This window comes from Rhinoderma darwinii, chromosome 7, assembly GCF_050947455.1.
Source record: "Rhinoderma darwinii isolate aRhiDar2 chromosome 7, aRhiDar2.hap1, whole genome shotgun sequence".
NCBI lineage: Eukaryota > Metazoa > Chordata > Amphibia > Anura > Rhinodermatidae > Rhinoderma > Rhinoderma darwinii.
The window spans coordinates 88,929,918-88,957,756 of NC_134693.1; the positions used below are offsets into that span (position 1 = coordinate 88,929,918).

Sequence of the window (27,839 nt, forward strand, 5' to 3'; positions counted from 1 at the left end):
TGCTAATGAGTTGCTTAATGCCCAACTGGGCGTGTTTTTACTTTTGACTAAGTGGGCGTTGTACAGGGGAGTGTATGACGCTGACCAATCAGCCTCATGCACTCCTCTCCATTCATTTACACAGCAGCATCGCGTTCTTACTAGAACACGACCTGCAGCCACATACACAGATATTAACGTTAATCAAGTGTCCTGATAACGAATATACATTACCTCCAGCCAGGACGTCATGTGTATTCAGAATCCTGACACTTCTGAATCTTTTCTGTGAGCTTTCCAGTAAGGGAAACGAAATCTCGTTTACCTCGAAATCTCGCGAGATTATGCGTGGCTTGCTGGAATCTCACAGAAAAGATTCAGAAATGTCAGGATTCTGAATACACATGACGTCCAGGCTGGAGGTAATGTATATTCATTATCAGGACACTTGATTAACGTTAATGTCTGTGTATGTGGCTGCACATCATGTTCTAGTAAGAACGCGATGCTGCTGTGTAAATGAATGAAGAGGAGTGTATGACGCTGACTGGTCACTGATTGGTCAGCGTCATACACTCTGTACAACGCCCACTTGGTTGAAAGTAAAAACACGCCCACTTAGCTATTAAGAAACTCATTAGCATAAAGCTAAAAATCGCTAATAAAGTGGTTTCAAATAGATCGGTTTTCTAAATAAAAAGCATTACTGTCACCTACATTATAGCGCCGATCTCCTTATGTAGGAGACAGGGCACTAATAATGTGGTGACAGAGCCTCTTTAATGTATGGACCAAAATTTGCCACAAACTTAGAGTACAATGTGTCACGAGAAAATAATCTCAGAATTGCTTGGATAGGTAAAAGCATTCCAAAGTTACCACATAAAGTGACACATGTCATAATAAAGCTCCGTCAGGAAGGTTAAAAGTGGCTGCAGCGAGAAGGGATTAAAAACCAACACTGAGCGTGACCTAGCGTCTTCCCAGCTACTCCCTCCTTACAGGTGTTGTGGCCCTAATATTAGCAATGCCGCCAAATTCTTTCAAAGAAAATGAGCTGATCCTCCTATAAAGCCCCATTTCACCACTACATCACGTTCTGTCAAGTCACTGGTTCCATTAGCTACTATCGCCACCTAGTGATACAACATCACTGCACACCCTCACTCGGCTGACGTCACTTAGCCGGGTCACTCTAGCGCAAGTGTCAAGACTCTATGGTAGTAAATAAGACCCAGAAGCTTATGTACGGAAGTGCGCCATGCCACGCCGGAAATTGTTGGTGATTGGTGTCGGAGCCGCTTATGGAAGTCACACGTGTGGTCTGTATCGCTGTGTAGAGGGGAGAACATGTCCGCGGCGCTACTCAGGAAAGGACTGGAGATACTGGGCCCTGTTTCCAGGGGTGAGAATTGTTTGTATGTGGAGAGCAGCCTAGCGACGGCACATAACTGCCCTGATCTATACTGGGGTATATAGCACCGATCTGCGACCTGTTCTCCAGTTAATATGAAACTGCAATTCACAGCATACCATATTATCTGCAAGAGAGCATGCTGGGATTTGTGTCTCCGCAGCAGTTGTGACACTACATCATTGTTATATTGGACTTATTTTTGTATTACATTGGTTTCGTTTAACCATGCTATACGGCTACATTCACACGACAGTGAAAAACGGCCGATCTTTGAACGGTCGTCAATGATTTTCTATGGGTGTATTTACACTGCCGTTTTTTTTAACGGCCCGTGAATATTGGCCGTCAAAAAAATAGGACATGTCCTATGTTTGGCCGTTTAGACGGCCCCTATAGAAGTCAATGGCTCCATTTTTAACCGCTGTGAATTCATGTAAGGGTCTGTTCACATCGCTGTTCATTTCCGTTCCGGGGTTCCGTCTGAGGTTTCTGTCGGGTGAACCCCGCAACGGAAACCTCCGACGGAACCCCGGAATGGAAACGAACGGTGATGTGAACAGGCCCTAACAGCCGTTAAAAACGGATCTATCACATGGTGGTTCAAGAGGCAAGGGAATTATTGGTTCCCTTGTTGGCTATTGGCGGTGTGATGACACATACTCACCGATGCAGCGCCGTCCTCTATAGGTGTGGTCTCTAGTCTCACGGGTTCTGCGAAGGTGACAAGAGGATGTCATCGCGCTGCCTTCGCAGAACTCGTGAAGACTAGAGACCCCATATGAAGTAGGCAGCGCTGCATCAGTGAGCGTGTAGGGCATTCAGGCGGAATTATATGTGTATTATATGGGTATATGTGTATATATGTATGGGTATATGTGTATTATATGTGAATTATATGGGTATATGTGTATATATGTATGGGTATATGTGTATTATATGTGAATTATATGGGTATTGTGCTCACTACAAGGGTAGTGTGGCGCTAGTACAGGGGGCATTGTTGTCAACTGCAGCAAATTTTACGGGGCTGTCTTAAAGGGGTATTCCGGAACTAAAAAATTACATTTATTTAAATAAAACAATGAAAAAGATATAACTTTCCAATGTACTTACGTTTCATCAGATGGCTGTAGCGTCGTATATCCTCCTCCGTCGCCGTCCCCTTAGCAATGCAAAATCTGCACTTCCTGTGCAGACCCGTCCATTTGGTCTTCTGCCTTGCTTCCGGTTTCCGGCTTTCACACTGTACGGTTACGTCAAAAATGACGTAACCGTACCACGTGCTTCTTTATTGAATTAGAGCATGCGTGGTGAACACACTCCACCGCGCATGCTCTGTGAAATTATGTGGCTGCGTCTTCAGCGGCCGTGTATATTACACGGCGCATGCGCAAGGTTGAAGGTGTGTAGCGGTGTGTATACGAAGTTGCAGGAATAACGGCCGTTTCGGCCGTCTTCCCGACAGGTGCAGGAGCTGTGACAGCTGCTGTCTCGTACAGCAGCTGCCGCAGCTCCTACAGCGGGGACCGATCGCTGTGTCCCCGCTGTCTAACCCCTTAAAAGCCGCGTTCTATAGAGATCGCGGGTTTTTAGGGGTTAAGTTACCATCGCCGGCCTGCTACACGATAGCGGCCGGCGATGGTTACTATGGCAACCGGACACCAAACAAAGGCGTCCGGCTATGCCATCGACGGAAGCCTAGTGGGTCCTGACAAAGTCAGGACCCACTATGCTTGCTGTCAGTGAATAGCTGACAGTTCTAATACACTGCACTACGGATGTAGTGCAGTGTATTAGAATAGCGATCAGGGCCTCCTGCCCTCAAGTCCCCTAGTGGGACAAAGTAATAAAGTAAAAAAAAAAGTTAAAAAAGATGTGTAAAAATAAGAAATTAAAAGTTAAAAAAATCCCCCTTTTTTTCCCTTATCAGTCCTTTTTTATTAATAAAAATATATAAATAAACGATACATAATTGGTATCGCCGCGTCCGTAACGGCCTGAACTACAAAATTATTTCGTTATTTATCCCGCGCGGTGAACGCCGTAAAAGAAAATAATAATATACCGTACCAAAATCACAATTGTTTGGTCACTTCACCTCCCAAAAAATGTATTAAAAATAGATCAAAAAGTTGCATTTACCGAAAAATGGTCCTGATCGAAACTACAGTTCGTTACGCAAAAAATAAGTCCTCGCACGGCTTTATTGATGGAAAAATTATAAAGTTCTGGCTCTTAGAATAAGGTAACACAAAAAGTGAATGATTTTTTACAAAACTTATTTTATTGTGCAAACGCCATAAGACATAAAAAAACTATAAACATCTGGTGTCACCGTAAGGCCGAGTTTACACGAGCGTGTGCGTTTTGTGCAAGCAAAAAGCGCGGCGTTTTGCGTGCGCAAAAAGCACTTAACAGCTCCGTGTGTCAGCCCTTTATGATGCGCGGCTGCGTGCTTTTCGCGCAGCCGCCATCATTATGACACTCCGTTTGGATGTTTGTAAACAGAAAAGAACGTGGTGCTTTTCTGTTTTCATTCATCCTTTACAGTGCTGTTGCGTGAATCACGCGCGTCCCACGGAATTGCTTCCGTGCGACATGCGTGGTTTTCACACACCCATTGACTTCAATGGGTGCGTGATGCGCGAACAGCGCACAAATATAGGACGTCGTGCGTTTCACGCAGCGGACATACGCTGCGTGAAAATCACGTACCTGTCTGCACGGCCCCATAGAGTAACATAGGTCCCTGCGACGCGCGTTGCAAAAACGTATAATACGCTCGTGTAAATGAGCCCTAATCGTATCGCCCCATAGAATAAAGTGAATATGTCATTTATAGCGCACGGTGAACGCTGTAACAAAAATAGAATTAAAAAACAATAGAATTGCTGTTTTTTAGTCACCGCGCCACTTAAAAATAGAATAAAAACTGATCAAAAAGCTGCATGCACCCCAAGAAAACTACAATGTATTCCTCAAGTGGTCTAGTTTCCAAAATGGGATCACCTTTTGGGGGTTTCCACTATTTTGGTACCACAAGACCTATTCAAACCGGACATGGTGCCTAATAAAAAGGCGGCCTCAAAATCCACTAGGTGCTCCTTTGCTTCTGAGGCCGGTGCTTCAGTCCATTACCGCCCGAGGGCCACATGTGGGATATTTCTACTGCAGAATCTGGACAATAAGTATTGAGTTGCGTTTCTCTGGTAAAACATTTTGTGCATAAACTTTCTAAATGCTGTTGTGAATACTTTGAGGGGTCTAGTTTCTAAAATGTCGTGTTTCATAGGGGTGTCTAATATATAGGCCCCTCAACAGGGCCGCCATCAGGGGGGTATTAGGGGTAGTGGTGTGAGGGGCCCGGCCAAAACTAATTGAAAGGGGGGCCCGGCAACTGCCTCGACATTCTTTTGGTAGGAAAAAACGGGCCCCTGCAATGGGGCCCGTTTTTTTCACCATAAGAATGTCGTGAGCTGCTGCTGCTGCGGGCCCCCTCCCCTCGTCATGGGGGGCCGTCAAACCGTCCGCCCGCGCGCGCACCCGATCGCGCGCACAATGAAACTGCCGCGCGTGCGCACTCGCGAGCGCATCCACGAACGCCCGCACTGGAGACCGCCCGCGCGCGCACCCGCGATCGACCGCGCGCGCACCCGCAAACGAAGCGCGCGCACCCGCGACCGGCCGCGCGCGCACCCGCGAACGAAGCGCGCGCAGCCGCGGACACACATGGACAAAACTTACCTGGAGCCTGGCTGGAGGTGAAGGACTGGACGTCTGGACCGAAGACCTCCCCTGGAAGACATCGCCGGAAGAGGACTGGAGTGGGAGCATCTCTTCTGACAGTGAGTAAATTATCTCAAAGTGCTGTTTATGTATGGCCCTGTTTACACAGTATTTTGCAGGCAAAAAAAAATCTGCCTCAAAATTCCTTAAAGAATTTTGAGGCAGATTTTGACCTGCCCACACTATCTTGCTGCGTTTTTTTGCTGCGTTTTTTGCTCGCGGCGATTGAGGACAGCAGACAAAAAACGCAGCGAAAAATGCATTTTCTGCCTCCCATTGATTTCGATGGGAGGTCAGAGGCGGAACCGCGGCAAGAAAGGACGTGCTGCTTTTTCTTTTTTCCGCGACTGGCTCCCATTGATTTCAGATTAAATCAATGGGAGGCGGTTTTGGAAGTTGTTTGGTGCTGATTCTGACGCAGTGTCCGAGTCAATATCAAGGCCCAAAAACTCTGTGAACTGGGCCTTATTGTTAGGGCTTATTCAGACGAACGTGTAATACGTCCGTGAAACGTGTGTGATTTTCACGCGCCTCGCACGGACCTATGTTACTCTATGGGGCCGTGCAGACTGTCAGTGATTTTCACGCAGCGTGTGTCCGTGTGTCCGCTGCGTAAAACTCACGACATGTCCTATATTGGTGCATTGTTCGCGCATCACGCACCCATTGAAGTCAATGGGTGCGTGAAAATCACGCCCAGCACTTCCGCAGCCGTATAAACTATGAATGAAATTAGAAAAGCACCACGTGCTACAAACATACAAACAGAGTGTCATAATGATGGCGGCTGCGCGAAAATCACGCAGCCGCGCATCATACGCTGCTGACACACGGAGCTGTTATGGACCTTTTGCATGCGCAAAACGCCACGTTTTTTGCGCGTGCAAAAAGCACACGCTTGTGTGAATCCGGCCTTAGGGTAGGAACACACTAGGCATGAACACTGCGGATTTTATGCAACACATTTTATTGTGGATAATCCGCAGCGTATCACAGTCGCAGCAGAGTGGATGAGGTTAGAACAAATCTCATCCACATGCTGCAAAAATAATGGACCTGCCGTGTGGCTTTGGCTTTTTAAGTCGCATGTCAATGTATTCTGTGGAATCGCTGCTCCTCTGTTGCGGAAATGCTGCGGTTCTGCCGCAAAAATCACACAAGAGAAGAAAAAAAAGGTACTTTTTTAAATTGATAAAGTTTAGACTTGCCCCGGCCGTAGTCCTGGTGACGCGATCCTCTATTCTTAGCGCAACCCCGCCTCCTGTCATGACGTTTCATCCCATGTGACTGATGCAGCGGTCACATGGTCTACAGCGTCATCCCAGGAGGCGGGGCTACGTTCAGAAGAGAGAGATGCGGCACCAGGACTACGGCCGGGGTAAGTCTAAACTTTTTTTTCCCTGCAGGATTCCCGCAGCGGACACGCCTCACCAAACCTGCGCCGCTATTTGGTGCGGTTTTGCTGGCAGAATTCCCTGCGGCTCCCGGGATAAGCTGTGTAGTTTTACTCAGCATATCCGCCTAGTGTGTCCCTTATGATGTCGCTCCTGGAGCTGCTGCCGCTCTCTAAATAGGCAGTTGGTCCAGTAGAATTTGGAATTATTTTTTTTTGTGAACCAGCTTAAAAAAATACAAAACTTTTGTGTTAGGGCCTGTTCACATCACTGTTCGCTTCCGTTCCGGGGTTCCGTCTGAGGTTTCTGTCGGGTGAACCCCGCAACGGAAAGTGAAAGTGACAGCACAGCTTCCGTTTCAGTCACCATTGATCTCAATGGTGACGGAAACATCGCTAATGGTTTCCGTTCGTCACCATTCCGGCTGGTTTTCGGACGGAATTAATAGCGCAGTCGACTGCGCTAATGGTGATGGAAACGGAAGCTGTGCTATCACTTTCACTTTCCGTTGCGGGGTTCACCCGACAGAAACCTCAGAAGGAACCCCGGAGCGGAAGCGAACAGTGATGTGAACAGGCCCTAACACAAAAGTTTTGTATTTTTTTAAGCTGGTTCACAAAAAAAAATAATTCCAAATTCTACTGGACCAACTGCCTATTTAGAGACCGGCAGCAGCTCCAGGAGCGACATCATAAGGGACACACTAGGCGGATATGCTGAGTAAAACTACACAGCTTATCCCGGGAGCCGCAGGGAATTCCGCCAGAAAAACCGCACCAAATAGTGGCGCAGGTTTCGTGAGGCGTGTCCGCTGCGGGAATCCTGCAGGGAAAAAAAAGTTTAGACTTACCCCGGCCGTAGTTTAAGTGACGCATCTCTCTCTTCTGAACGTAGCCCCGCCTCCTGGGATGACGCTGTAGACCATGTGACCGCTGCAGCAGTCACATGGGATGAAACGTCATGACAGGAGGCGGGGCTACGCTAAGAATAGAGGATCGCGTCACCAGGACTACGGCCGGGGCAAGTCTAAACTTTTTTATAAATTTAAAAAAGTGGCCTTTTTTTTTTTTCTCATTTGTGATTTTTGCGGCAGAACCGCAGCATTTCTGCAACAGTGGAGCGGCGATTCCACAGAATACATTGACATGCGACTTAAAAAGCCAAAAAGCCACACTGCAGGTCCATTATTTATGCAGCGTGTGGATGAGATTTGTTCTAATCTCATCCCCTCTGCTGCGACTGTGATACGCTGCGGATTTTCCGCAATAAAACGTGTTGCATAAAATCTGCAGTGTTCATGCCTAGTGTGTTCCTACCCTAAGGCCGGATTCACACAAGCGTGTGCTTTTTGCGCGCGCAAAAACGTGGCGTTTTGCGCTTGCAAAAGGTCCATAACAGCTCCGTGTGTCAGCAGCGTATGATGCGCGGCTGTGTGATTTTCGCGCAGCCGCCATCATTATGACACTATGTTTGTAGCACGCGGTGCTTTTCTGTTTTCATTCATAGTTTATACGGCTGCGGAAGTGCTGGGCGTGATTTTCACCCACCCATTGACTTCAATGGGTGCGTGATGCGCGAACAATGCACAAATATCGGACATGTCGTGAGTTTTACGCAGCGGACTCGCGCTGCGTGAAAATCACTGACAGTCTGCACGGCCCCATAGAGTAACATAGGTCCGTGCAAGGCGCGTGAAAATCACACACGTTTCACGGACGTATTACACGTTCGTCTGAATAAGCCCTAACAATAAGGCCCAGTTCAACGTTTTTGGGCCTTGATATTGACTCGGACACTGCGTCAGAATCAGCACCAAAAAACTTCCAAAACCGCCTCCCATTGATTTAATCTGAAATCAATGGGAGCCAGTCGCGGAAAAAAGAAAAAGCAGCACGTCCTTTCTTGCCGCGGTTCTGCCTCTGACCTGCCATCTAAATCAATGGGAGGCAGAAAATGCATTTTTCGCTGCGTTTTCTGTCTGCTGTCCTCAATCGCCGCAGGCAAAAAACGCGGCAAGATAGTGTGGGCAGGTCAAAATCTGCCTCAAAATTCGGTGCGCGCTTCCAGGCGGTCGCCGGTGCGCATGCGCGGGAGTTTGCGGGTGCGCGTGATCGGTCGCACGGGCGGCGGTGTTTGACGGCCCCCATGCTACCCAGGGCCGCCATCAGGGGGGGTATTAGGGGTACTGATGTGAGAAGCCCGGCCAAACCTAATTGAAAGGGGGGCCCGCAGCTCATGACATTCTTTTGGTGAAAAAAACGGGCCCCATTGCAGGGGCCTGTTTTTTTTCTACCAAAGGCAAGTCGCGGCAGTTTGCCGGGCCCCCCTTTCAATTAGGTTTGGCCGGGCCTCTCACATCAGTACCCCTAATACCCCCCCTGATGGCGGCCCTGGGTACCATGATATAGTACTGGACGGAGTACCGTTAACAGGCGGTGCCACGGTAGGGGGGCCCAGAAAATGTAGCTGTAGGGGGCCCTGAAATTCCTGATGGCGGCCCTGCCCCTCAAAGCCACTTCAGAACTGAACTGGAAGCCCAAAAAAAATAATTAGGCAATACTTCGCTTCTATACGAACTAGTTAGCGATTCACAGTGTGATGAAGTAAGGGGAAGCAGCGCTTATACGAGCGGTGCACCCCCTTCAAACAGCCGATGACTTTTCAGTTCACAGGTAGCAGAGTTACATGATGGGGAATTTGTTTTCCTGTTGTGTAACTCTGCTACCTGTCAATGGAAAAATCAGCTGCCAGAGTGAAAAATGTTTCCACACAGAGGAGTACCGCAAAGAAACACCTGGGAATCAGACATGATGGACTAACATTTTTCCCTGTGGTGGATGACTTTTCAGTTGACAGGTAGCAGAGTTACATGAAGGGGAATTATTTTTCATCGATGGCTAGTTAGGAGCGCTGCTTCCCTTTAGTTTTTTCTTGCTCACTGTGAATCTCCGACACAGGATGCAGCGGCGATCCACAGGTATTGCTCCTTTTATCCCAATTCACATGTTAGAATTCAATTTTTTTTATTTTATATATATATATATATATATATATATATATATATATATATATATATATATATATATATATATAATACAGTATTTAAAACTAAGACTGTATAAACAGTTAATATACATTTAGAAAACTTATAATTATAAAGACCAAACTTTACGTATCATCATATAGGGTCAGTGTTGTTTAAAAACGCAGATATCCAGTGATTTCAGCTTGTGCTAGCAGTAATAGAATGAGAGCACCAAAATGAAGACTGAGATTGCAGAAGTTAGTAGAGCTGGGTGTAGTAGGCGGAGCAAGTGCACTGCTGCATGCACATTGCATGCTGGGACTAGAGCAGTGCATGCAGGGAGGAGAAACACAGGAAGAGAAGAGGAATGAACTTACTGAGCAAAACAAACCTCTCCAGGTAAACAATAGGGAGTAATGTTACTAAAACCATTTATTATCAAGAAAAAGCTAGACAGAGTGCACTAATATATTAATAGAGGAACATTGCATTGATTTAAAAAAAAAAATAAAGTATTGGAAAACCCCTTTAAGTTTAGGCTCTGTTCACATCTGCGTCGGGGTCCCATTCTGACTTTCCGCCGGAGGTTTCTGTCAGAACGGGACCCTGAGCAGACACAAACTGACACCGACAGAAACCAGAGGTTTCCGTTTCCATCACCATTAATTTCCGTGGTTTACGTTTGTCTCTTTTGTGCACCGGATCCATCGTTTTGCCGGAAGCAATAGCTTATTCGGTGCACAAAACAGACAAACGGAAACCACCGTCTCCTTTGAAATCGATGGTGATGGAAATGGAAACCTCTGGTTTCCGTTGGTGTCGGTTTGTGTCTGCTCAGGGTGGCTTTCTGACGGAAACCTCAGACTGAACGTCAGAAAGGGACCCCGACGCAGATGTGAACAGAGCTATACAGAACCAGTCCCGGAAGATTACTACAGGGAGGGGGAGGTGCCTTCTCCGGAGAGCTGTGTGTGTGTGTGTGTGTGTGTGTGTGTGTGTGTGTGTGTGTGTGTGTGTGTGTGTGTGTGTGTGTGTGTGTGTGTGTGTGTGTGTGCATCATCTACAGGGGGGCTGTATAACAATCATGACAATGACCTTCTTTTTGTTGTTTTCAGGGGGTTGGGACAACAAAGCCTGACAAATGAAATGCACTTTTTTTTTAATGGCCATGCAAAACGGATATCAAATATAGATTGTGAAAGTGATTTAAATGTTTAGATTCATTTTGTGCACCGTCCAACTTGGTTGTTTTGTAGTGAATAAGAAAGTCATTGACCCTTTAAGGCTCTCTTCACACGACCGGGTCCGAGTGTCGATCGATAAAAACGTCAGTTTTTCTCGGCCGTTTTGCATCCGTTCCGGGCCAAGTTTTTCAGGCCAACGGACGATTTTGACCCGTTTTACATCCTTTTTTTTTTTTTTTTTTTCCCTGTCCGTTTTAAAATTGGATGAATTTCATTTGTACATTTTTTTCAACACACTGCCCTCTGTGGATAATGCCCCACGCTGCCCTCTGTGGATAATGCCCCACGCTGCCCTCTGTAGATAATGCCCCAGACTGCCCACTGTAGATAATGCCCCAGGCTGCCCTCTGTAGATAATGCTCCAGGCTGCCCTCTGTAGATAATGCCCACGCTGCCCTCTGTAGATAATTCCACACAGACACCCTTGTACATAGTCACCCCCAATAGATAGCACCCCTCCCTACTTTCCTGTAGAGGACGGCTCCAGGAGACGTCCTTCACTTCACTGTCCATATATGTTCCGTTTTAGTTAAACTGTTAGTGTATAAATGATTAAACATTATTATAATTTTTTTTTATTTTTTCACAAGTCAGGAAATATTATAGATTAGATTCTAATTTATAACATTTCCCTGTGCTGATCACTAGAGGGAGCAATTCCCAAAATTTCAGCATTGGCATGTGGTAAAGCAACCACATTGCTTTATGCTGCAAATTTGGTGTAAACACACACGCTCTAGTGAGCTCACAGAATCTCCCCCTCACTTATCCTGGCTAGTGCCAGGAGAAAGGAGGGGATTGAATGTTCAAGCCTCCTACACTGTGCCGCCATTTTTTGAGCGAATACAGTGTAGTAGGCTTACATACAGTGGTAATCACACACTAAAACACGTACATACACAGACATAACTTACCTGCTCCTGCTGCCGCCGCTCCCTCCGGTCCATACGCTCTGTCTGCTCCCTCCGCTCCTAGTGCTTGCTTCAGAACACATGTCCGGAAGCCGCAACCGGAAGTAGTCATCTTACTGTCCGGCCGCGGCTTCCGGTCCACAAGAAAATGGCGCCGGGTGTCGCTCGGTCGAAGACCTTCCATTTGGACTGTGTGGGAGCGGCGCATGCGCCGTTCCCACGCAGACGGCGTACACCATAGTGAATGCGAACGGCTCCCGTTCGCATTCTCTATGAGGATGTATGTGCCGTATTCCATCTCTGTATGTGTCGTTAATCGACATACAGAGATGAAGAAAAAAAATGGCATCCCCCATAGTGAATAAAAAGTTTGAAAAAATAAAAGCAAAACACAAACACACAAATATTTTTTTTTAAAATAAAACACTAACAGCAAATTGATCTAAAAATTATTTTTTTCACGGCACCCTTCCTTTAAGTGCTGCATGGCGCTACACCGCGGCGGCGCCTAACTGTGCAGCGTGTCTGCCCAGCGTTGTGTGTTGCCGATCAGCGGCCCATCCACAATGTCCTCTGGGCTGCCATGTACGGAAGCCTATGAGGACCAGGAAAAAAATCAACACGTTAAAAAAAAATAAAAAAAAGTTCCAGATCTTAGAATATGGCGATGCAAAATGTGCAGTGTTCCAAAAGCGGATTAAATTGGGCACCATTTATCAGTGTGACACTGCCCACACATCTATGAATTATTTATTTACCACATTATTATGCCCTGATGTACTTCACAGAGTTTACATATGCCCCCACATTATAAACTGAAATACCAGCAAAACGCCAAACAGAACTACTACCAAGCTGAATCGCTGCTCCCTCCCTTCTCAGCCCTGCAGCGTGCCCAACAGCAGTTTACGTCCACCGATATGGCATCACCATAGCCGGGAGAACCCGGTTAATATTTTAAGGTATTTGTCTTCAGTGGCACAAACTGGGCATAATTTATAGTGCTCTGAAATGGTAAATCAGTGGAAAATTAAAATTTTCGCTCTGCACCATCCGCTGCGCATTAACCTCTTTGCGCACCACGACATAGCATGTTGTGTTGTGGGGGGGTAATATATGGAGCGGGCTCACGCTCTGAGCCAGTGCCATACGCTGTCCGCTGTGTATTACAGCTGACACGCATGACTAACGGTCAGGAACAGCGGTCGCGCTGTTACAGGAGAGTGTAAAAATGACAATATACTGCAATACATTAATATTGCAGTGTATTGTACCAGCTATCTACTGATTGCTGGTCCAAGTCCCTTATAGGGACTAATAAAATATGTATAAAAAAAAAAAAGTTAATAATTATTAGTTGAAAAAATATTTCAAGTACAAAAAAAAACCTTTTCACTTTTTTTTGTCTAAAGTGATGTAAAAATGTAAAAAAAAAAGCCACTAAATTGGTATCGCTGTGTCTATAAAAGTCCAAACTATTACAATATACCATTATTTAACTCGCAAGGTGAACGCGGGGAGGGAAAAAGAAAATTCAAAAAATGGTTGTCCGGAAAGGGTTAATTACTTTCTAATGAAAAAAACATTTATGACTATGTGGGGTATTGCCATACTCGATAGAAATTGCTTTACAAATGTTGGGGTGCTTTTTCCTCCTTTATCCTTTGTGAAATTGAAAAAATGCAACATTTTAGTGGAAATAATGTTGATATTCATTTTCACTGCCTAATTCTAATTCTGCAAAAAAACTGTGGGGTCTAAATGCTCACTATACCCCTAGATCGATTCCTTCAGTTTTGTAGTTTCCCAAATGGGGTAACTTTTGGGTGGTTTTCACTGCTTTGGCCTTTCAGAGGCTTTGCAAATGCGACATGGCATCCGAAAACCAATTCAGCTAAATTTGAGCTCCAAAAGCCAAATAGCGCTCCTTCATTTGCAAGACCCGCTGTGGGTCCAAACTGCAATTTATTACCACATATGGCATATTTATGTAATCGGGAGATATTGTTTTACAAATGTTGGGGTGCTTTTTCTCCTTTATTCCTTGTAAAAATTAAAAATGGCTAAGTTTTTTTCAGAAAAAGGGGTGTAGTTTCCAAAATGGGGTAATTTTTGGGGGGTTTCCACTATTTTGGACCCTCCGGTGCATTGAAAACGCGACACGGCACTGAAAACTGTTCCAGCAAAATCAAAAATCCAAATGGTGCTCTGTCCCTTCTGAGCCCTGCTGTGGGTCCAAACAGCAGTTCATTACCACATATGGGCAGTGGCGGATTATCATTAGGGCGGTTCGGGTGGCCGCCCGGGGCCAAAGGCTCCCAGGGGGCCCGAACCCCCTCATGACCTGTGGCGTCGCTAGCACCAAAGGGAGCCCCGGTGCCAGGACCGCACCTGTCATGAGGCGAAGTGAGCTTCGCTCCTACTTAGCAGCCATGGTCTGTACTGAAACTCCCCCTCCAGCCCCCCTTCCCTGCTCTACAAATCTCTCCTCCTGCTGCTAGCAGTCAGGACATGGGGGAGGGGAGGCTGTTTGCGGGCTCTGTGTCGGGCTGTGAGCAGAAGAAACGCTGAGTGAAGGCTCCCACCACATCAACCTGCTGAACGGCCCTTCACAAATATCCTACATAAAAGGTAAGTGCATGTGTGTTTACAATGTGTACTTTATATGTGTATAATGTGCATATTCATGTGTGTTTACAATGTGTACTTTATATGTGTATAATGTGCATACTCATGTGTCTGCGATGTGTACATGTGTATATATAGAGTGTGTGTGTGTGTGTATATATATATATATAATCTCTGCAGAAAAAAAGCACCATTTCCTGTATTTTTACTGTAGAAAATGGTGCGTATTTTGCGGCGTTTTTCTCAATGTTGGGGGATGGTGACATCTCCTCTGAAAAAACGCAGCAATTCTGTCCATTTTCCGCAGCAGGAATTGACATGCTGCAGTACGAGAAATACGCACCGCAGGACAAAATGTCTGGTCGGAAATTTTACGCAGCGTCTGGATGAGATTTGGTAAATTCACTCACTTTGCCACTACTGTATTTTGCGTATTTTCCTGGCGGAAAATACGCAGCAATTCTGTTAAGTGTGGAGAAGCCCTAATACAGTAGCAGCACAGTAGATTAGATGTGAACAATTCTCATCCACACGCTGCGTAAATAAGTGGGGAAAAGAAGCTCAGAAATTGACCTGCGGTGCAGTTTTTATTCCGCAGCATGTCAATTGTATTTGTGTAAATACTGCTCATTTGTTTTGGGTTTTCCCCCATTTAATTCAATGGGGAGGTAAAACCCGCAACAAATAACAGCTGTTATGTAAAAACGCAATTTGGAAAAAATAAAAATCTTATACTTGCCCAGAATTCTGTTTCTTGGTCCGGGCCGGCCTGCTGGGATGACGTTTCACCCCATGTGACCGCTGCAGCCAATCGCAGACTTCAGCAGTCATATGGGATAAAATGACAGCGACGCTGTGTAGCACTATATACAAGGGGGGAGCGCTGTGTGGCACTATATATAAGGAAGGGAGCACTGTGTGGCACTATATACAAGGGGGAGGCCTGTGTGGCTCTATCTATAGGGGGCTGTGTGTGTGGCGCGGTCTACAGTGGGGGGTTGCGCTATCTACAGGGGGTACTTGTCAGGAGGATGTGTCCCTTGCACAGTGTGATACTGTCAGTATGTAGGGACACAGCCCTGTGAAAGGGGAATCGTAACACCCATTTGTTAATGCTTGTGCAAAAAGGTAGTGTTAGCAATAGTTACAGCGCGGCATCGCGGCGGTGGAGAAGGGGGGGCCCAAGTTTGGGTAACAGCCCATGTTCTTCTTAATCTGCCACTGCAAATGAGGTATTGCTATAATCGGGAGAAATTGCTTTGCATATGTTGGGGTGTTTTTTTTTTTTTCCTTTTATTCCTTGTAAAAATTTAAAATGTCTACGTTTTTTCAGAAAAAAAGTAGATTTTTATCATCCCATACCAATTCAAAAAAAATTGCGGGTTCAAAATGCTAACTATACCCCTTGATAAATTCCTTTAGAGGTGTAGTTTTTCCGAAATGGGGTCACTTTTGGTGGTATTTACTGTTTTGGCCCCACAAGATCTATTCAAACCTGACATGGTGCCTAAAATATATTCTTAAAAAAAAAAAAAAAGAGGCCCCAAAATCCCCTAGGTGCTCCTTTGCTACTGAGACCTGTGTTTCAGTCCATTAGCACACTAAGACCACATGTGGGATATTTCTAAAAACTGCAGAATCTGGGCAATAAGTATTTTGTTGCATTTGTCGGGTAAAACCTTCTGTGGTACAGAAAACAATGTATTACAAATGAATTTTGGCAAAAAAAATGAAATTGGTTTAATTCCTGTGGCATGCGTAGCGGACGTGACGCGCGGACGTCTGTTACGAGAACCGTCCACCGCTTCCCACTAGAAGCCTGATGGAGGGAGAGGAGCCATTAACGCTGGGCAGGGTAAGTATTTTTTTTCTTTACTTTGTTAGCAGTTGTGTGAGAAATGGAGCCAGAATGCCGGAGGTTGTAGTCCTCTCCTCTTATACCTCCTCTCTGTAATGTCCTCTGATATCCCATAATAATGTCCTGCACATGCTGGGAGTTGTAGTTCTCTCCTCTTATACCTCTTTTCTGTAATGTCCTCTGATATCCCATAATAACGTCCTGGACCGTCTGGTAGTTGTAGTTCTCTCCTCTTGTCCTCTGATATCCCATAATAACGTCCTGGACATGCTGGTAGTTGTAGTCCTCTCCTCTTATACCTCCTCTCTGTAATGTCCTCTGATATCCCATAACATCCTGGACATGATGGGAGTTGTAGTTCTCTCTTATATCTCCTTCCTGTAATGTCCATTGATATCACATAATAGCCTGGACATGCTGGGAGTTGTTGTTCTTATAGCTCCTTATTTATTCCTTCCCCAGGAGTAAGCACACTTTCTCTCTGTGATGGTCACTTTTACTAGAGGGGCAGATGGTCATTTTATCGGGGGGGGATGGACGACGACGGATGACTGAGGCTGATGGTGGCTTTACTGGAGGGGGCTGATGGTCGTTTTACTGGGGGACGGAGGCTGATGGTGACTTTACTGGGGGGGGCTGAGGCTTATGGTCTCTTTACTGAGGGGTCATTACTGTGAGTGGGCGGCTGGTGGTCATTACTGTGAGTGGGCGGCTGGTGGTCATTACTGTGAGTGGGCGGCTGGTGGTCATTACTGTGAGTGGGCGGCTGATGGTCATTACTGTGAGTGGGCGGCTGATGGTCATTACTGTGAGTGGGCGGCTGATGGTCATTACTGTGAGTGGGCGGCTGATGGTCATTACTGTGAGTGGGCGGCTGATTGTCATTACTGAGAGTGGGCGGCTGATGGTCATTACTGTGAGTGGCGGGTTGATGGTCTTCGAGTGGTTTCCGCCTCTGACCTCCCATTGAAATTAATAGGAGGCAGAAAAAAACCTGCGGCGCTCGTTTGGTGCTTTTTTGTCTGCGGTTTTTGCATTTGCTTTAACGGCTTAAAAAAAAATGTGGGCAAAAAACAGTCAAACAACGCTGTCAATTCAAAATCTGTCTCAAAATTCCTAAATGAATTTGAAGGCAGATTTTTAGTTTCTACCTTACAAAAAAACGTTGTGTGAACATACCATAAGAGTGTAGTGCTTGTTTTTAGCCGGTTTTTGTCGTTTTGTAAACAATTTTTGGTAGGGGTGCCCTGAGAATTTTTTTTTCCCCTGGGGTGCCTTGAGCCTGAAAAGGTTGGGAAACTCTGGCCTAAAGGGTTAAAACACTTTCTGAATGCTGTTTTGAATGAGGGGTGCAGTTTTCAAAATGGGGTGATTTATGGGGACTTTCTAATATATAAGGCCCTCAAAGCCACTTCAGAACTGAACTGGTGCCTGAAAAAATAGCTTTTTGAAATTTTCTTGACAATGTGAGAAATTGCTGCTAAAGTTCTAAGCCTTGTAACGCCCTAGAAAAAACGATGCAAACATAAAGTAGACATATGGGAAATGTAAACTAGTAACTATTTTGCGTGGTATTTTACAAGCAGATACATTTAAATTTACAAAATTGCTAATTTTTTAAAATGTTCTCAATCTTGCCATTTTTTTTTACAAATAAATATTGAATTTATCGTCCAAATTTTTTCACTAACGTAACGTAGTTCCGAAGTTATTACCACATCGTGACACGTGTCAGATTTGGATAATCTTCTTTGTCCTGAAGGTCAAAACAGGCTCAGTCCTGAAGGGGTTAAATTAAAAAAAAAACGCACACGCACATACACCTTTTTTACAATAAACATTAATAAGTCTCAATACATACAACATACATGTATTCGGTATTGTCGCGGCCGTAATAAATTTATAGCGTCATTTATGATATTTACAATGTTATGAAATAAAAACTGCTTTCTTTCACTTATTAATGTGAGGCACGAGGTATTATGAATTTTGAACCCCCACGTGCCTCACATTCATGGTAATTAACCCATCATGTATCTCGCACATGAACCCAATGTTGTTCATTATGGCTGAGGAACATGATGGGATTAATTACTATTAATGTGAGGCAAGTGGAGGTTCAAAATTCATCACACCACGTGCCTCACATCAGAGAATGGAAGAACTTCTTTTTTTTCATTGTTGGCAAAGTATCGTTTTGGTATCGAGTATCGCAATACTACACGAAGTATCGGTATCTAAGTCCAAATTCTGGTATTGTGACATCCCTACCATGGACGCATTTAATGTGCACGTCTGAAACTTTCCCGACATACATGCTAAATGGACGTCACAAATGTGATATGAAGAGGGCATTCGATGTATTGAGGAGTAAATTGATAGTTGAAGATTTGCAGTTGGTGTATCAGTACATTGGCTTTGAGTTTTATTGACTAATTAATTTTCTAATCTCTAAAAGAATTTCAGTAAATACAATAATATGTTTAGACTAACGCTTCTCGCATATTGCCACAGAAGGGAAGCGGTATTCTGAAAGTTATAGCGACATCCATTACCACGACTACTTCCAGATCACATTAGTGCCTCTCACAAAGACCACCCCTTTTCAGAAGCTACGGGCCCAGCTCCTCACACCTCCAGCAAACAGCTGAATTTGCCAAGTATATGATGGCCATTTAGATGCATTACATAGATTGCTCCAGTCTGCCAGAGCAAGAGCTGCTGCTTGGCAGTGGCTCTGGTTCAATATGGGGAGTTTCAAGCGTAGTCATTGTTAAGGGGTTTTCCCATCATTAGAAGGGATGGTATTCTGCCAATCAGATGAATGAATTAAAAAACAAACAAACCGGTAACTGCAGCATGGGAGTGCTGTTGTGCAGAGATAATCCGATGGAACCTCTCTCCATTCATTCTCACGATCGATGCGGTGCCTAGAGGTCGAATTCCCACCGATATGCCATAAAACTAGAAGGTGGGAGTATCCTCTCATGTTGGTTTAATTCTACTCCCTGTAATGTAAACCTTGTGATAGTCCGCTTGCAATGAACGTGGGTAAATAAAGGTTATGACATTGTTCACACTGTTTTAGTGAGTAAGTGCTCATTCAGACGAGCATGATTCTCGTCCATGTGCTGTGCATTGAAACCACGCACATCACACTGCCCCTTTGATTTCAATGGGGCTATTCACACGTGCATGGGTTTTCACGCAGCGAGTGTTCGTTGCGTGAAGCGCACTGCATGTCTTATATTGGTGCGTTTTCACCCACCTAGTCGCCTATTGAAGTCAATGGGTGTGTGAAAACCACGGACGCACATCCGTGTGCTGTCCGTGTTTCACGCATCAATTACACTTAAAAAAAAAAAAAAAAAAGTGCAAGTGCGTGAAAAACATGCCACACACAAAGCACACTGATGCAAAAACGCAACGCACACGGACAGATTGACGCAAGTTTTTTATGCGTGTAAATCTGTCACGCTCGTGTGAATGTAGAGAAATTAATGTCATTTTGGCCATAACCTTTATGTTGTTGTCATCTCCTCCCTGTTACATTTTTTTCTACTTGACACAGATAATAAATCGTCACGTTTTAAAGAAAAAAACAAGAGCCCACAATCCACATGCAGCCATAAGTTGTGACAAGACCGGAATGAAGAAACGGCGTAGGAAACTGAAGCAACAGGGACAGCCCCAAAACCAGAGAGCGTCTGCCAAAAACAGAGTCATCAAATCCGCAGTTGGTGAGAATCCTGAGCACAACACAACACCGTGTAAACCCTTTTTTTTTTCTCCTTTTTTTTAAATGTATTTTAAACAAGTTTTCAGTTGGGTTTTATTGAAAAAAAATAACTTTTTGAGGTACAGCTTCTATGTATCCTGGGATTGTGGTCACAGCCGAATCCGTCAGGTCAGCGGGACATACTGCTTCGGTGAGCACTGGCCACACAGGATCCAACTGTTATCAATCTCATCCAAGTTTGTGAATTTGGATGCTGCCCTCAGTGGGGACAGAATAATTTGGACGGCAGATTCCATTTAAATGCAGCAGTAAGAGACGGCTGTAGTCTAAGTCCTGCCAGGCATTCTCTCTGCTCAGTTCTATGGTAATTCTCCATTGAAGATGAAGCCCTAATTTTAGATGGAAATGTTCAAGGTTCTAAAAGGGGGGGGGGGGATCCCTAACAAATTTAGGATGGAAGCTAAGTTTTCAACTTTGACTTTAGACATATGTCTAGTCCTCAGAAAATCATACTTATCATCTGTATAGATGTTGCAATGTAAATAACTACTGAAATAAGACATGGGGCTTTTTTACACAAGCATTTGAGCTCCATTTCCCTTTTTATTACATAAACTCAACAGATTGTCCATTAAATGGGCTGTCTTACCATGACCACTCCTTTTTATGCAGAAGCTGAACAGTCTATCAGCTTCTCCACAGGTCAGGTTTCCTGACAGTCAGAAACCGCTGCAGTGCCCTGATTTGCCAAAGCGGGTGCTGCTGTTTTTAATAAGGCTTTGCATTTTTAAAATAAATGTTGATCATTGATGCATACTCTTGTATCTGGGCAATGTCTGATTTCTTCTTACAGAGGAGTATAAGAAGCGTACAGCGCAGGATCATCTTGCACAGAACCTCAAGTACATGCGTGAATCACAAGCTGTTGCAAATAAGGTCTCAGTCAACAAGGTGAGTGAATTGTAAAAAATCGTTTGAAGAGTGGTTGGACGCTATGTATGTTTACTACGGTAGTAAACTGCTTAAATATTCAAATAGGTTTTCTGGGATTTAACAATGATAACCTATCCTAAGGAGAGGTGATCCGTGGTGGACCAACTGCCAGAACCTCACTGATCAGCAGAAAGTAGGGGTTGTGGCTCTTGCTAGTTCACGGCGGTCCCTTTACTGTATTTCCTACCAATGTGCTGCTCTTGTCAATTTGGCTAGTATTGCAGCACACCCTCATTTACATCAATAAGCCTGAGCTGCAGTACCTAACACCGCTTTAGCCCTGTCTGTGCAACTGTCTGGTACTGCAGCTGTGCTGTAATGGGCCTGCTCTGTTTATCGGGAGGAGGGGTACTGAGAGACAGACACTCATACTTTGATGGCCTATCCTATGGCGCATCAATGTTATATCCTAGAAAATCCCATTACAATGAAGAAATGAAATAAGCAAGATAACATTTTTAATCTGAGAAAAAAGGAGTACATGTAGCAATCTATCAATATTCAATATGTTTTATGTTCGTGATACAGATTCTGACTCAGCACTGTGGACGGAAAGCAAAAGATCAGCGTGTAAAAAAGGAAAAGACGGTGCAAGAGAACTCTATGTTTACAGATCAGGACTTCAAAAAGTTTCAAAAGGAGTATTTTGGAACCAGATAGCAGCAGAGAGGAGGCTCTATCACCCCCTGGACAGATATATATATTTTTTGGGTGTTACATGCCTACTGCATGGTTCTGTTATGTTGCTAAGATTGGGTCAACTCAAAACCACAGAGTGGAGCAGAATGTTCTGTGCTGGCAATCCGAGGTGCTGATATAACAATGTATATAATCTATGGTATAAAGTTGGGGGCAAACTAGAAATATGTCACTTATGGAACAGAAGCGTCCAATACAAGAAAAAGAACAAAGAGTGGAAGTAGAGAAATCTCAATAAAGATACATGGTTTCCTGATCACATTAGGGACAAGGACCTCTGCATTATTAACTAGACAGGGACAGTTCAGCACAAGTCTAACTTACAACTATGTCACTGGTTCTCTGTCACTGCATTGTCTACAGGACTTATTGCAATTATTAATTGTACATTGGTTTGGCACCTGATATCTCAGGACTACTCCTGGTCTGGCACGTACTTAAATATGGAAGGGAAAGTGCTGGAACTCTAGAATTTTACTAGGTAGAAAGCCAGGTGGTAGAATACTAGGTTTTTATCAAGTATTTTCCACAACTCCTCTTTGTTGAAGTTTAATAGTCCTGGGAATCTGATATTCCAGTTTTATGCCTCCCTTATACTTGCACTTTTTGTTCCTTATTTTATCCATACGGTGTAGGTTCTGATTATGGAAGCAGTGTTATTCTGTGGATCTAGAACAATACAGAGCTTAAAGAATAAAATACCGTGTTTCCCCGATAGTAAGACACCCCCGATTGTAAGACGTATCGGGGGTTTCAGGGGGGTCGGCTAATATAAGCCGTACCCCGAAAGTAAGACATATGTCTTACTTTCGGGGAAACACGGGGGTATTTCTGATGCGCGGCTGCGTGATTTTCGCGCAGCCGCCATCATAGAGATGAGTCTAGTCGACGCCCGTCACTGTCCAAGGTGCTGAAAGAGCTAACTCTTTCAGCACCCTCGACAGTGAATGCCGTGAAAAAAAGAAAAAGTTCGTACTTACCGAGAACTTCCCGGCCGTTGCCTTGGTGACGCGTCCTTGGTGACGCGCCTCTCGACATCGGGCCCCACCTCCCTGGATGACGCGCCAGTCCATGTGACTGCTGCAGGCTGTGCTTGGCCTATGATTGGCTGGAGCTGTCACTTGGCCTGAATCGTCATCCCGGGAGGTCAGACTGGAGGAAGACGCCGGGAGTTATCGGTACGTCAGAACTTCTTTTTTTTTTTTGACAGGTTCATGTTTATTGGGATCGGAAGTCACTGTCCATGGTGCTGAAACAGTTTAACTCTTTCAGCACCATGAACAGTGACTATCTAGAAAATCGAGCAACGCAACGCAATATAAGACATACCCCGAAAGTAAGACATAGTGGGGATTTTGGGGATAAAAAGAAAGTAAGACACTGTCTTACTTTCGGGGAAACACGGTAGTAACCTAAATACTGAGCTAAATGGAAGACAACAATCTGTTCTGAAATAGGCCTTGCAAAAATCCTGTAGATCCCAGACACTTAGGACATGCCATACATTTCTCTGGGTATATAGAACTTTTCTTGACAGCCTCTTCTGACCCCTTTTTAAATCTCTGAATAATCCCATTCTAATGTGGATTCACACTGAAACTCAGCCATGAAAAACTCTTTACCTTGATTTTTAAGCTGCATTCTGAGGTTACATGTCTAATTTCCATGCAGGAAGGGCGGGCGTCTAATAAAGTGGCCATTCAGTGTACATAGCTGTTGTAGGAGACAGGAAATTTGCAGTTGTGTTCAAATCAATAGATTATGCTTAAAGAGAATCTGTAACCTGACAAATGTTATAGGGGTTGGCCACTACCAGGCAACTGATGACCTATCCACCAGATAAGTTATCAGTACCCATTGATCTGTGGGGGTCCGAAACCCAGACCCTGCATCTTTAAGCTGCTTCGGCTGCCTCTCTGCACCGGATGTCAATGTCTGAAGCTGATCGCTCCGGTCATGGAATAGTAGCAGAGCTGCAGTTCGGCAGCAGGGCCACTATGCAATGTACAGAGCCAACGGCTTCTGGCTGCTTACATTGCATAATGGCCATAACATCCAGTGCCCGAAGGCCTCTGGAGCATCTGATCGGTGTGGGGTTTGGCTGTCAGACCCGCACTGATGATATGCTGATGACCTATCCGGTGGATAGGTCATCAGTTGTCTGGTAGTGGACAACCCCTTTCAAGTAAATTAGGGGATATATTTCTGGTATTAGGATATCAGAAAGATGCACTAATTTAAGGAAATATATAACGTCTCTCTAAGGTCCCATGCACATGAATGTATTATTTTCCTCCCGTAAATACGGGTGCTTTGTCACACGTATTCCACCCGTATTTACGGACCCGTTTTCTCTGCACTAATCGGTAGCCCCTTCTCTCTAGCAGTACTAGGTAGAGAGAAGAGGCAGCCCTTTCGGGCATAGTTTACGCAGAGATTGAAAGTAAAAGAAATTCATATGTACCCCCGACAGTTGTCTTGGTGACACATGCCTCTTTTGACATCCAGTCCGACCTCCCTGGATGACGCGGCAGTCCATGTGACCGCTGCAGACTGTGATTGACTGCATCGGTCACATGGGATGAAACGTCATCCCTGGAGGCCGGACTGGAGAAAGAAGCAGGGAGTTCTGGGTAAGTTAACTTTTAATACTATTAACTCCAGTGGTAGTCATTGTCCCGGGTGCTGAAAGAGTTACTGTCGATCAGTTAACTCTTTCAGCGCCCTGGACAGTGACTATCCCCTGACGTCGCCTAGCAACGCTCCCGTAATTACGGGTGCTCAAACCACTGTTTCTGAGGCTAACTCTTGAACCGTAAGGATGGGTTCACACGACCTATTTTCAGGCGTAAACGAGGCGTATTATGCCTCGATTTACGCATGAAAATATGGCTCCAAAACGTCGGCAAACATCTGCCCATTCATTTGAATGGGTTTGCCGACGTACTGTGCCGACGACCTGTAAGTTACGCGTCGTCGTTTGACAGCTGTCAAAAGACGACACGTAAAATTACAGCCTCGTCAAAAGTGCAGGACACATCTTGGGACGTTTTTGGAGCCGTTTTCTCATAGACTCTATTGAAAACAGCTACGAAAACGCAGCGAAAAACGTGAGTTGTTAAAAAAAGTCTGAAAATCAGGTGCTGTTTTCCCTTGAAAACATACTCTAAGTCATAGACGCTCGATCTTGGTTGCATTCGTTTCAGCGCCTGGCAGCCAGTATAGAAGCACTGTCTTTGACTTCTCTGGATGTTTCTCAGGCGAGCTATTGGCAGCAAGTTCAGAACCACTGTTTCTGAGGCTAACTCTTGAACCGTAAGTCATAGACTCGATCCTGGTTGCATTCGTTTCAGCGCCTGCCATTTAGTATAGAAGCACTGTCTTTGACTTCTCTGGATGTTTCCCAGGAGAGTTATTGACAAGTAAATCCTAGACGCTCGATCTTGGTTATTTTCGCTTTCGCGGCTGGCAGTAAAGTTCAGAACCATGTTTCTGTGAATAACTCTTGAACCGTAAGTCACAGACGCTCGCTCTTGGCTGCATTCGATTCAGCTCGTGGCAGCCAGTCTAAAAAACACTATCTTGGACTTCTCTGCATGTTTCCCAGGCGAGCTATTGGCAGCATGTTCAGAACCATGTTTCTGTGAATAACTCTTGAACCGTAAGTCATAGACGCTCGATCTTGGTTGCATACGTTTCGGCGCCTGGCAGCCAGTATAGAAGCACTGTGTTTGACTTCTCTGGATGTTTCTCAGGCGAGCTATTGGCAGCAAGTTCAGAACCACTGTTTGTGAGGCTAACTCTTGAACCGTAATTCATAGACTCGATCCTTGTTGCATTCGTTTCAGCGCCTGGCAGTTAGTATAGAAGCACTGTCTTTGACGTCTCTGGATGTTTCTGAGGCTAGCTATTGACCCGTAAATCATAGACGCTCGATCTTGGTTGCATTCGTTTCAGCGCCTGGCAGCCAGTATAGAAGATTAGTTTCGCACCTGTAATTACGGGAGCCCTATAGACTTCTATGGGCCTGCCTGTGCCGTAATTACGGCCTGAAATAGGACATGGTCCATATTTTTCAACGGCACAGGCACCTTCCCGTAAGCAAACGGGAAGGTACCCGTGGCCAATAGAAGTCTATGGGCACGGAATTGCGAGCGTTTTTACGTTCGTGTGCATGTGGCCCAAAGGAGTTCTGTTATGTTTGAGCTAAGGAGTGCGCTCCATAAAATGTCATTTATGTTTTGAACACCTTCTTATACATCGGAGATACTAATAAGTTATACATCTGGGTTTGTTTTTTTTGGCTGTGTAGACAAGTTTTTCTGACATTTTGTGTGAAGTGTGGATGTCCGTTCCAGGAGTGTATTTTGTTACCTGCGTACAAAAAAATGTAGTCTTTGGAACTTTTCTGAAAAAAAAACAAACTACTTCCACCAATTTATAAGTAGACCCTTAATTTTTTTGTTTACAAAAAACAATGATATTTCAAAGCAACCTATTTTTTATATTGCGCCAATGCATCTAAAATAATGAAGCAACTTTGCAAATAGCTTCATTTAAAAAAAAAAAAAAAGAGATCCTACCATTTTGTGTCTACATCTCCTATACAGAACTATTCGTCTCCATGGTCACACACTGTGTAGTCTAAACCTGCAATCAACTACCCCCTTCTTCTTGCTAACCTAGGTGGAGTATAAAAGAACAGACTATACATTATTTGTTTGAGATTTTATGTCATGCAGATACATATGTAGGTCTGCATAGGAGCTGGAAACACAAAATGTTTTTATTTTTCTAATGCACTGGAGAAAAAAAGATTAAGGCCAGGTTCACGCACAGGTTTTTTGACTCAAGATTTTTGAGCCAAGCACAGAAGTGGACACCAAAAGATATTTATACTTTTCCTTCCCTTTGGATCCACTTCTGGCTTCCATTATAGTTATAGTACTACCTATTTTGCGTTTTCTCGATCTATGCAAATCTCTAAAAAAAAATGTGGTTTTTTTTTTTCGACAAGGTGGTGGAAGGCTAGTGCTACTTGGCGACTTTGGTCATGCTACAGGAAGATTGCAATGCTGCAGACAAATCCCAATTATAATTTTTTTTTTTGTTTAGCTCTAGTCATACGTTGGTGCCAAGCTAGATTTGTGGTTGAGAAGGTGAAGCAGTGGCTGTATGGGTCTATAACTTTTATTGAAGGATCTAAGAAGCTACACACCAAATTTAAAGAGGACCATGGCACAATCATTGATTGTTCATCAATGTAGAGTATTGGCTTAAACATACAAATATGAAAAAGTGTATAGACACCAGAACAATAAGAACACAAAAAAAGAGCGCAGAGACAACAAAGACACTACAGACAGACAATGACAAACACGCAAAGTCTAAATAAAAAAAGGGACGTGATTAAAGGAGGGGGTATTAGCCAGGGATGGTTGGACTACTCCTACTTCAAGTGTAACTATATGTTCAAGAAGCTCCTGACGTGTCATAGGGACATGTCAGAAGTTTTGATTGGTGGGGGTCCGAGCACTGAGACTACCACCAATTGCTAAAACAAAGCTGCAAAAGTGCTCATGTGAGTGCTGAGCCACTTCGTTTCTGTTCGGCTTTTTCCAGAAATCGATATATAGCGGTGTATGGGCTCAATAGAAAGTCTATGAGCCGCTACATCGGCTCCCATAGAAATGAACAGGACTGCAATTCACCCGCAGATTTACGGGTGAATAGTGGCTGCAAAAACACGTTCTTGTGCATGGGGCCTAACTGGAAAAACGTTATATGCTTCAGTTTTGTGTCTGTGACCATAGAGCTGATGTGACTTGGAAAAATCTCCAGTTTTGTCTCATCTGGCCAAAGCTTTGTGGCTTGTCAATATGCGTTTTGGCAAATTCTGACAGCTGGAGCAGTGTCCTCTCGAGGAGTGGCCAAAATACCTGTGAACAGGTGCAGAAGTCTCATTGAGAGATACAGAAATAGTTTGTTTGCAGCAATTGCCTTAAAAGGTTGTGCAACAAAATATTAAGTTAAGGCGACCATCATTTATGTCCAGGCCAGTTTCATTCGTTTTTATTTTTTAAATTTTTCTGTTGAACCACAATTCAAAAGCAATGTCTGATTTACATTAGTTGATTTTCAGTAAATTAAAACTTATTAGTACTTT

The 27,839-nt window shown here is 44.5% G+C and overlaps 1 protein-coding gene across 2 annotated transcripts; it reads left to right on the top strand.

The window, feature by feature from the left end:
* Window positions 1–1,020: 1,020 nt before the first annotated feature.
* On the top strand, window positions 1,021–27,839 carry LOC142658012 (active regulator of SIRT1-like). 2 transcript variants are annotated; one of them, XM_075833651.1, is made up of 4 exons: window positions 1,021–1,384; window positions 19,814–19,982; window positions 20,835–20,932; window positions 21,503–27,839. In XM_075833651.1, exons 1-4 carry the CDS (start codon window positions 1,241–1,243, stop codon window positions 21,632–21,634), a joined length of 543 nt encoding a protein of 180 aa, XP_075689766.1. In that variant the 5' UTR covers window positions 1,021–1,240; the 3' UTR covers window positions 21,635–27,839. The 2 variants fall into 2 exon arrangements, with proteins under 2 accessions (XP_075689766.1, XP_075689768.1); XM_075833653.1 differs by lacking the exon at window positions 1,021–1,384 and adding an exon at window positions 9,899–10,000.